The sequence below is a fragment of the Phodopus roborovskii genome, unplaced genomic scaffold (assembly GCF_943737965.1).
Source record: "Phodopus roborovskii unplaced genomic scaffold, PHOROB, whole genome shotgun sequence".
Classification (NCBI taxonomy): domain Eukaryota; kingdom Metazoa; phylum Chordata; class Mammalia; order Rodentia; family Cricetidae; genus Phodopus; species Phodopus roborovskii.
Genome location: NW_026125235.1, coordinates 1,156,519 through 1,168,443, shown reverse-complemented (window position 1 = coordinate 1,168,443; position 11,925 = coordinate 1,156,519). Strand labels below are relative to the sequence as shown.

The following is an 11,925-nucleotide window of genomic DNA, read 5'->3' as shown; positions in this document are numbered from 1 at the left end:
CAAGGCCCTGAGATAACAAGATACCAAGAATTCACATTGCCCCTCCTTTCTTGTGAGTCAGCAGGTGGTGAATAGGGTCCTTAAGAAACAAAGAGATAACTGTTCAGGTTTGCCCAGACAAGATTAATTAGCCCTGAGGCCCTAAGGTCTGTTGACCTTAATAGGAGACCATTCAATCTCAAATGGTCACATACTCAATGGACAGAGGGTCCCATCCCCTCCCTAAGCTTGTGGCTTTTGCCTTTAAAAACACCTTTGCCTGGGGGATGGTGCTTCTCTCTAGCCTGTGTGCTGGAGGTGCCCATTTGTGCAAACGTTTCCTGTTTATTAAAGCCTCTTGCGTGTTGCAGCAACTGGACTGGACATTGAGTTCTTGGGGATACTGACCAAAACTGTGAGACTCCTCATTCTGAGGGTTTTCCACATGCAACATCATATGTTCCTTTATATATTTCAACCCTCATGTAATAGTTTTTCTTTTTCAATTCTCAATCTAATCCTTTCTCATATTGCATCTCAACAGTTTGTATATGAAGATGCTTTAAATTCCACTGGGATTACATTGAAACTGCTTCAAACCTTTGGCTTGCCCATGTATATGCCTTACATTTCATCTCTATTGACTTGTGGCTGCAAGCACCTTACAAACATTCCTTAGAATTCTTGAGAGTGTTATGCCACTTCCACTTGAAATTTTAACTCAGTAACTCCTTCTATAAACATTTACACCCATGTTATTCCACTCTTAATTTTATGTCTCCATTAGTTGTATCTTGAAATATGTTTTCTCCCAGAGAACATTCTTCTTCGACTCTCTCAAAATGAGTAGACTTACTTACATTTTTCCTTATAGAACTTCTTTTATAAAAACTTCAAATTGTTATTAAATTCAAATATTCAAATATACATTGTAAGGATTCAGGCATTATGATGACCTGCCCTTGTTTCCTAGCAGAATGCACTCAGGCAGTACTCTGTTCAGTCAAGGGTTCCATGAGTACTAGTCTTCATGCAAGTGCAAAGGACCCCTTTAAATAAAATACCTCTGCCCACTTATGCTCTTTGTTCTTCTCTTCACACTCTCTCTTCCTCCTCTCCCTGTTCTCTCTTTCCTGCTGTTCCCCTGGGGCAGACAGGACTTTTCCTGTCTCCCTCTTCTCTTCTGTCCTCTCTCTGCCTCTGTGTCTCTTTTCCTCTTTTCTCTTCCCTTCCTCCCCCCTCCCCTTTCTAATAAAATTTGTCACTTAAGCCTAGCATGTTTGGCTCCTACCTTGGTTACCCTCACCTGCTATGGAACTGCCAAGGTCCCCCATACAAGGTCCCCCTTGAGCTTTATCATAACATACATAGCTATAAATATTAAAATTAAATTGAGAGACATTCTTGACTGTTGTGAAAACTGTTCTATTATACTTGCTATAACATTTAAATCTTGTCCTTACTAAATGTCCAAGAGAGTAACAATAAATACATGCAGTGTATCTAGTAAATTCCCAGATTTAGCTAATGTAGTATTGTATTAAGTCTTTCTCGGGATATACAGTAGTCAACCAGGGTGAACGGGGCATTATCGAATTCTGTAACTTGAAGATACCTACAGAATGTACATGTAGAGACAAGGAAAAATATGTAAATGGATTCTGATACATAGAAATACTAGCGATGGCATGGAAATATCATAAAGTAAGCTGGAGAAGACAATGGACTGACTACTTTAAAGAGAAACAAAGAGAACTGTTAATTTAAGGGACTCAAACCTTCTGAAGAAAATAAAGACAGCAAACTAACTCAGTCTTCTAAGCAGTCTATACAAATTCTGAAATAGACTTGGGAAAGCAAATGTAAAGTCCATAGAGAGCATGGTGGGAACTTTCTAAGCAATTTTCCTGAGATGCCTGACAGTGAAAGAAAAAGTTGTTAATTAAATTAAACACAAGATGCTGAATTTCACCAGCAACTAGATGGGAGAGAATTAGAGAAAGCCACATGTGGTTACAAGTAAAGCAAAACAAAACCTTCCCAGGGTAAAGGAGTCCTGTCTTAATCTCTCTGAGTCTCTAAGAGAAGAAAAGGAAAAAAGACTAAGCCTCCTGAATGGGATCATGTGAGAGCTTCCAGGCCCCAGCAAGAGACAGAGTCTCCATGGAAACGTCCCTTTCCCTGCACCCACACACTGCTCCTTCAACCTGCAAAGGCTGCCTTGAATCTCAAGAGAATACTAGGAGGAGTAAAACTTCTTAAAAACCGAGACAAACCCTAGGGAAGGAGGGAAGGAGCAGAGCGGACTCGACTGACATTCCCACATCATCAGCAACCTCTTGGTTTTCTCTAGATCTCCTCTACTCCAGGGTTCAGACAGAGTGGTTTCTTCAAACCTTCACTTCCTTCCCCTTGCTCTCTAAATCCAGAGAACAGTCCAGCTTTTAGTGTGAAACAGCATGGGGAAGGGATCCTCACAGGCACCAGTGTTACTTGACCATTCTCATTCTTCTGCAGTTCAAAACACCAATAAGTCCATTACTGACTTCCAGAGTTTATGTATGAAAGAATAAAATGGAAAGGGAGAGGGAGAGAGAGTCTATGTGGTTTTTTTGAATTGGAAAACTTAACGATATTGAAGCAATCAATCACAATAACAAAGTAAGCTACCTTTGTAATCGTCAGAAAATGCATCAAGATAATTGAGAGGCAGCTCTTTTAGTGTGATAATTTTTTATAAAATAATAAACTCAACAGTAGTCAGATATAAGCATTTTTTCTATGAATTCTGAAGAAAATCCCTTTGCAAAGTGGGTGCTATGAATGTTGTTATCCACTTATATTCCCTGAAGGCAATAGCTTTGTGTTCAGAATCCAGATGTTTCTTGATTTTTATTCACAATAAACAATCTGGTCTTGATATTATTTCTCGTTTTCAAATTCTAATCATTGCTAGTTTCGTATCAATTAGAATAAAATACCTCCTTTTGACTTTCATCTACCTCATTGTGGGCTCTGTGCAAACTCCAAGGAAAAGTTAGTCATGTGCTTTCCAGAAGATAAAAGCTATGTGTAAAGACTGAAACATCTGATGTAGGAAGGGGAGTGGTTATATAGGTCTTAGCCAAGACATGTGATAGTCACTGTAGGGGTTGCTGAAAAAAGAAGTCTGTGATTCTTGTTAACCCATTTAAGCAGATCTTGTACCATCCAAAGGGGGAAAATGTTCCTGGCTGTTTTGTATTGCCTTCTGTGGAGTTTCCAGATCTCTTCTGCCCACTTTCCTCGAGCTTGTGCCTCCTCGAAGAACTTGATGGCAAAAGAATGCTGTCCACCCTGGACAGGAGATGGGAGTCCCTGCGGCCAGCTTTCAGGTAGAGGTTCTTGTCAGGACATCCTTCTGTCCAATGCACCATCTGGACCTCAATTTCCCTTCAAAGGGGTGGATGACCGTGAGTCCTGGCCCTCTGTGTTTTATAATAGAACCTGTCAGTGCTCTGGCAACTTCATGGGATTCAACTGCGGAAACTGTAAGTTTGGATTTGGGGGATCAAATTGCACTGAGAAGCGACTCTTAATAAGAAGAAACATCTATGATTTGAGTGTCCCAGAAAAGAATAAGTTTTTTGCTTACCTAAATTTAGCAAAGCATACTGTCAGTCCAGTCTATGTCATCCCCACAGGCACATATGACCAAATGAACAATGGTTCAACACCTCTGTTTAATGATATAACCATCTATGATCTCTTTGTATGGATGCATTACTATGTGTCAAGAGACACCCTGCTTGGAGGTTCTGAAATCTGGAGGGACGTTGATTTTGCCCACGAAGCACCAGGGTTTTTGCCTTGGCACAGACTTTTCTTGCTACTGTGGGAACAAGAAATACAGGAGCTAACAGGGGATGAGAACTTCACCATTCCATACTGGGATTGGCGGGATGCTGAAAACTGTGACATTTGCACAGATGAGTACTTGGGAGGTCGCCACCCTGAAAACCCTAATCTACTTAGTCCAGCATCCTTCTTCTCCTCCTGGCAGGTAAGATTCACTTCACATACAGAGTTAGAGAGGAATGGTACTTCTTCATGAGGTCACTATGAACAAATCTAAGTGTGGAAAAGGTGCCTAACTAAAAGCTGCTTATGCTATTGACTTTTTTTATAGAGCATCTCAAAATAACAATCAGTGCTTATTAATCTAATAAACAATAGCTTCATTAGATTCATAATTTGCTATGAATAAAAACTGCTTGGCTCACCACTGTATTGCTAGCACCTAGGATGGTATCTGGCATAAGCAGTAGCTCAAAGTTATTTAGGAGTAGATGAGTAACCAGATTATCTTAGTCCATGTTTTTGAATAATACAATTAACATTACCAATAAAATTCAAAAGATATAATACTTAAAAATAAAATTCCTGGCACTAACACAGACCAATTAGGCAAAATCTTCAAGGTGGAGTGCTAGAATAATTCACAAAGTAGCAATGATGACCTTTATTATGTGAATTCTTGATAAATACTGATTGAATACAAAATCTTCAGTTGATTTCATTTGAAAAGAAACTAAAGTCTATTGAAAGAGTATTTGAATTAAGTGAATCTGTATTGAAAGGATTTATATACATTACTGATTTACTGAGCATTTAGTTTAACCTATCCCCATTTTAAAGCCATATGGGATATATATTATTTGTTAAAATTGTAAGAAAAAAACTATTGGTAAATAGCATTGATGGTATTTGTTCATGGGTATAATAATTGCATGACTCACCCCTGTATTTTCAGGGACAAGACTAGCCTTTTGAGGAGACCCAATTCAGCTAATTTTTCTCATTTTAGAATGAAGTTAGCCTTTTTTCTACTTTACAAATATTAGAAATAGAATTAAGAAGTTATTATTTTGATTGGATTTCCACTTCTCCTATTATGTTCTTCATTCTGGATTAGAGGCAAAAGATAAAGAAATGTTAAAATAGTTTTCCTTTAAATAAACTCAAGTGTAAGAGATGCTTTTCTGCCTTATGTTCCAAAAGTTCCTAATGCAACTATTCTATCAATTCAAACATGGGCACAGCCTGTCCAATACTTGACAAATTTGAAATACAAATTCACTTTATCATTGATGAAGCCTCTCAAAAGTATAATTGTAAAATACAGATGTTAATTCCTGGTGTCAATTGTTTACTAAACCTACTGCTACTTTACATAGAGGGACATTGCTGAAAAAACTTTATTGCTGTATTTTTTCAGTTATCCTATCTTAATTGATGAACTTCAAATCCTTCATCTAGCTCTCTACTCTTCTGGCTATTGCTTTAAATTATATCAGTCTTGGATATGGGATTATCTTAGATATACAATATTTGATTTGCTACATAGCTTCACGTGATATCGAAAGGCTGAAGGATCATCTAAATTATCAAAAGTTTTAATATATACATTGAGTTTAGTAAGAAGATGTAAATTAATATTTAATTACTCAAAGAGTCTACTTCCAGATGATACCAAGATTTAATATTTCTAATCATGTTTTGAGAATTGAATTAACCTTATGATTATAGTCAATTCTATAATTTTCTTAAAAAACAAAACAAATAAAATAGAAATGTAAAAACACAATATACTTATCTGACTTAATTAGCCATGAGCTATAACTTCTACAATATTGCCTACAAACTTGTACTGCTGAGTAGAAAAATGCCTTTTTACACAGAATTAGCAAAGTGAAAGAAAACAAATCACTGGAAAAAACAAGCAAAATTATTTAATAAAAGAATTAGCAAAACAAAAGAAAAAAATCTTTGCTAGCAAACATCATTTTAAAAAATGAGGTTAAAGTTTGGAATAAATATTTGTTCTACCTAAGCTGAACACTGTTCAGGGATACAAAGTTGCAGACAGAACACATAAACTGATTCATGTTGTCTGGTTTCTTTATTCATACAATCTCTCTTGTTAAGGTATTTCGAAAATGATTATTTTTCTTCCATTGCCCCTTCCCATTAGGAAAGTGTTGGAAGGCTTGAGAGGAGGGTATATGATCAAACACATTATATGCCTCCATGGAAATATCCTTAGGAAAGCCCTGGTCAATGAATATGCACCAAAGAACAAGAAATATCACTTTAGAAGAAAATTGAATAGTGATTTACAGAAGTGAAATCAAAGCAAATTAGGACTGTTTCGGTCTGGAAAGATGGCTTAGACATTAGGAACACTGGTTATTCTTTCTAACACCTGGCTTCAATTCCCAGCACCCGAATGGCAGTTGCAGCCATCTGTAACTCTGTTCCTAGGACTCTAGCATCCTTTTTTGGGCTTCTCCGGTTACTAGGCCCATATATGCTGCACAGACATATATGTAGACAGGACACCTATAGACATAAAATTGTGAATTAATTAACGTTTACATTGTATTAATTGAATCACTCAGAATTACAGCCATCTACAATTTTTTGTCCTTGCTTTGCAGTTGCATGAACATCAGTGATCTAATTACTTTTTGAAAACACAGAATCAACTGGTCTATTGTAAAGCTCCATTGTGCATTTTTTGTTTATTTGGGAGGAGGTTCTACACTGTAGCCTAAGTCTGACCTGTAACTAACTCTACAGCCTAGGCTGGCCTCTAAAGCACAGCAATCCTCCTGCCTCAGCCTCCCAGGGGTGCTTGTACTTTTAATGCTCTTTATGTAGCTCTAAGTTTCAGCCAGTACTAAGAGTCCCAGATTTCATTAACATGGAGATTGTTTAGTTATCACTTTCCTTTCCTTTATAAAAACACAGTTTCTGTAATGAGCACACCATTAATTTGAATGCCTTTGTCTAAATTAACAATTCAAATTAAAAACTAGGCTGTTTTGTTAGATGAGATCAAATAGCTTCCAAGTTAAAATGAGCTGGTTAATACCTTCCAAATTAGCTAGGCTGATAGCCCATTTTATATGGGCTTCCACTCATTGATTGACTTAGGGTGTCTTTTTACTTTCAAACATAGATGTTAGAGTTTGGATACTATTTATCCATTCCAACCTGAGAGAACTTTTGTGGTATCTCATGCGATGCTCACATTTTATAAATGATAGGCCTGAAACAGTAGGAGAATTTATGGGGGGAAAACAAAACAAACAAACAAACAAACAAAAAACAAAAAATCTGAGGGCAGAACCCAAGTGGCTATGTCCCATTTCTATTTAAATAAACTGTGTTGACATGCTTAAAGAGGGTCTAATAACAAACTTATTTATGAAAGTATAATTTGAGAGATGCTTGCTTTTTCTGTCTAAAGTTCTCTTCCAGTTGGCCTGGGTTTGCTTCCTACTACCCGTAGGATGGCTCACAACTATCTGTTACTCCAATTCCAACACCGGGGATCCAATATTTTTTCTGGGCACAAGACAAACATGGTTCACAGATATGCATTATGGAAAACATGCATACACATAAAAGGTAAACATGTAGATCCATATGCATCAAACACTGAGGAAGAGAGACACTTCTATTTTATAAAATTGTTTTTCTTCCCTTTGTTCAACACTTTGTGCAGATTTATCTTACAGCTTCTGTAATATTTCAGAACACGTGAATGGTTTATTAAGCCTAACTCTGCCTACTGTCAAATTTTCAAAGGTAGAAACTATTTATACAAATACTTGTGTGTATATATATATATATCATGACATACAGACAGAATGTCCTTCATAAATACATGCTGAATTGAAAAAAAAATGAAACTCACAAAAATTTAATTCTTATCCTAGATGGATTTCTGAGAACTCAGCCATATTTTACAGAACTGAATTCTCAAAGTGAAAGACACAAAAATGCAACAGACAGTATTTGCTTAAGTCCTAGCCTAGGATAAAGCATTTTGTGAAGTGCTTGCTGATCATCATGAGTGTCTGAGTGTGTGTGTACATGAAAAATATGGTATAGGTCATAATATATCTAAACATTATTTGAGATGAAAAAATTACCTGACAATATTTATTTGATAGGAGATAGTAATAAAATCAAATAATTAAGGTTAATTTTCTTAGAATTAAGGTTTCATATGCAATCAGTCTTTTCCTAGTTTGTTATTCTTTCACTTGTTTGATTATTCTGAAAGACATTTTCAAGTAGTAGCACACCAACTTTCATTAAAATAGTCTGTAATTTCTAGAAAAAGGAAGGTACTCAATGACATTTATTTACAAAATTTGTGTTCTGTGCTCACCACCATTACATATAATGTTATACAAATAAGAGAAGGTAACCTAAGAAGAAAAGGTGTGTCAAAGAGAGCTGTCTCAATGAATCACAATTGAGAGGAAACAGGACTTGATGACAGATGTGAGTGAATTACAGCCAGGGAATTCAATCATCAGGTGGACAGCATATCACATGGAAGCCACGGGGGAAGAAAAACAAAGTTACATTTCAGCAGATAGTCATGGGTTTAGGTAACCATGACAACAGCTCCACAAAATAACAGCTTCTCTTTTTTCTTTATGAAAGATTTCATGGAATGTCATATGGGTTAGTATTTTCCTTACTTCCTTCTTTCCTTCCTCCCTTCTTTCCTTCCTTCCTTCCTTCCTTCCTTCCTTCCTTCCTTTCTTTCAGGAAAAACTCAAATACCATATTAGAATCTTTGCTCCTGAAGGCTTTTAAAAGCAGGTAGTTTTTCGCTACATCCTACAATTTAATAGAATACTATCATGTTTCCCCTTCCATTCTTGTACACCTGTACCTTCTGTGTCCCTTTCTTTGCTTCTTTTTGCTCTTGGATATTTGAATTTGCTTCTCTTAGCATATGGTTCATATCCTATGTGGTTGGAAGGAGAAAGAACCAAACTGTGACGGTAAGTCTTGGGCTCAGTCCAACTTCTGACACTTGCCAAACACTACTAAACAAGGCATTTAAAATTCATGACCTTTAATATTTTCAACAAGAAAAGAAATATTGTTATTGTCACATATGCTTGTTTTCTATGTTAATGAAAGAACTGAATTGACTACAAAGCAATGTATTGTGCTGTGAAAGCCATTGTTCTTTGATACATTTGTATATACTTCTCTAACTTACCTACCAGACTCTCAGGAAGTTATATAGAGAGTTTAGAGATAGTTTTGTTTGTAAAAAAATAACAATAGCTCAATATAACATTACTATAATACAATTTAAAGTATTCAGTGCATGCAAAAAATACTTAAGCCTTTGCCATATTGTTTTAATTTCAATGTGTGGGAAATACTGTGTTTAAATGATACATCAGGTTCAGTTAGTATAATGAACAATCAACACTCACATACATAGTGATACAAATAACTTAGATATCTTAGTAATTGTTTTATATTAAAATAATTATAATTTTTGGAATTTTTAAGGGTGAGGCAGTCTTGGGTAGAACACAAGACCTTATACATGCTAGGCTAATACCTTAAAACTGAACTCCATGCCAGTCATAATTATTGGATCCTTTACATAGGTGCCAGAGAATATTGCATCTCTGTGCTTTAAATACTTTGGATTACTTGAGCCAAGAAAGAGTTATTACACTCTCCATTTAAGGACAAAATGCCTTGACATAGATTCTGGGAGACCTGCCTGAGACCATGGGTTAAAACAATCAAGAGTAGACACTACATTTCTGAATACAACTCCAGGACATGTAACCACAATGCTAACAAATTCTGCATCCTTGCCTCTGCCACTGAATCAAACATAGTAATTTGGAGTTAAGGTTTTTACATTATTTCTGTAACCAGAGTATCTTCCCTCTATACTATTAATGCCTCCATGACCCAAGTGCTTAGTCACATACAGTTGGGATTTCAGCAAAAATAGTTCCATCCAACGTCTCTAATTTAACTGAGTCTGCTGTAGGAGTCTTTTCTGCAAAAAAGACCTTTTGGAAATATCCTGAGGATTATTCATCAAAGAGGAAAAAAAATACTTCCTCTGTGTCACAGTCATGTTGTCTAGTCAATTGCCTTTGTGAAGATGTCTAACCTATTACAGTCAGAGCAGAAGGTGGACTAGTTTTATGAAACCATTCACAAGTCATTGATGAAAAAAAATAAATGAAGTAGATACAGGTAAATAAACAATGTTGTATGTATAGATACATTTCAAAGATGAGGAAATTCATTTATGTTTCATATATACTTTATACACACAGTTTAAAGATAATTTATGCAATTGTAGGATACTTAATTTTAACCTTGCTTATGTCACATAGAGTTTCAACATTCTGGCTTTTGAATTTTGAATCAGGATTCTCAGGCTGCCATAAGCAACATGATTCGAATGCAACTCAACAACTATTTCCATTTAACATTTTCATCTAATTGTCAGAAAGCGGAATGAAGGTAGTGATGGGTATTTAATATTTCTTCCTTCTCCATTTGACTCAGAGGGAAGACATTTAACATAAAGTGTTTTTCACAGATCATCTGCAGCAGATCAGAAGAGTATAATAGCCGTCAGGCTTTATGTGATGGGACACCTGAGGGACCACTGATACGGAATCCTGGAAACCATGACAAAACCCAAACCCCGAGGCTCCCATCTTCAGCAGATGTGGAATTTTGTCTGAGTTTAACCCAGTATGAAGCTGGCTCCATGGATAGAACTGCCAATTTCAGCTTTAGAAACACACTAGAAGGTAATATCCTTGTTTTTACTAAATTTGTTTTTCCTCCTTGTTTATAATCTCAAAGATTTTGCATTTATAATTTTGTTAGTTGTGTAATACTATGCTTTGCATATACACACACTGATACTAAACCTTGGCATCTCAGAACATCACATCATATTACATCAGTTTAGTGATACGAAAGCAATTTGTGTATTCTACCCACCATAAAATACAGTAGGGACAACAGTCAGTCTTCCACAAAAGAAACAGCTCTTTTCTCAAATTAACAAAAGAGGTAGATTCTCTGAAGGACAAAGTAAGTTATCACAGACAATGTTTTCTAACATGGGACAAGTTCTATGAAACTTTAAAGTAATAGAACAAAGACAACCATGGGACAATACAATTTGCAAATACATCAGTGGAAACATCAGATAGGTGACTTACAGAAGAGCAGGGGAATCTAAGCTATATAAAGCAGATGTTATCTGACTCTATTGTACTTTTCATTGGTCATAAGTGGGAGTCTGTATATTACAAACTGTTTTCCTAATATTAAAAAGGTGTTAGGTTATATAATATGAAATAATAAATGGCTATTAGTGGGCTAAAGACTGCTCAAGATAGTTTGATTCTGAACTTGCAACATTCCAATCTGTTCTGCCAACCAGACTTTGTAGTCCCATAATCTTTCCAGGACTTCTCAATACAGAGCCAGTAGTAGTGAATAGAGTAAAGATGGTTCAACAAAGGCATTTGAGTACAAAGTAAAATCATTCCATCATTAAAGCTGTTTGTACTGTCAATTAGAGATACAGCACTACAGAAAGACAGCTTTTCACATGATTTCAATGGGCTTTTTTTTTTCTCTTTGATTTAAAATACCTAGACACTAGGTTATTTAAGGCAGTTGTGTCTTGATAAATGTAATAAAGACACAGGCCATGTCAATTCGAGTCTGTGTCCTTACAGCCCAGAGGTGGTTTCTTGCCTCCTTTTATACTCTGTAATTCAGCATATCTCTCCATCTGTTCACCTCTTCCTTTCAACATCCATTCATTATTGTATGATCATAATAGAGACTTTTTGTGTACATTACATTCAATCCAATTAACATTGGTGAAACAAATCTATTAACAAACAAAAATTAAAGAATTCAAGTCACAGAGTACACGCATGTGCAAACATAGGGGCTAATTTCTAGGAAGCCTCACAGAAATTACCACCTGGTCTTTAGTGTGTTACATTGTTGCATGCACCCTAACTTCCTAACCTCTTTTTCTTTTTTTTTTTTTTTTTTCATTTTTGCAAGGTG

The 11,925-nt window shown here is 36.0% G+C and overlaps 1 protein-coding gene across 1 annotated transcript in view; it reads left to right on the top strand.

Moving 5' to 3' along the window:
* Window positions 1-3,136: 3,136 nt before the first annotated feature.
* Window positions 3,137-11,925, top strand: part of Tyr (tyrosinase) — a 77,571-nt gene continuing 68,782 nt past the window's right edge. Inside the window, exons 1-2 of the mRNA XM_051191607.1 lie at window positions 3,137-4,021; window positions 10,421-10,637. Of these exons, the coding sequence (XP_051047564.1) occupies window positions 3,203-4,021; window positions 10,421-10,637 (1,036 nt within the window). The 5' untranslated portion in view covers window positions 3,137-3,202. The remainder of the gene's footprint in view (window positions 4,022-10,420; window positions 10,638-11,925) is intronic.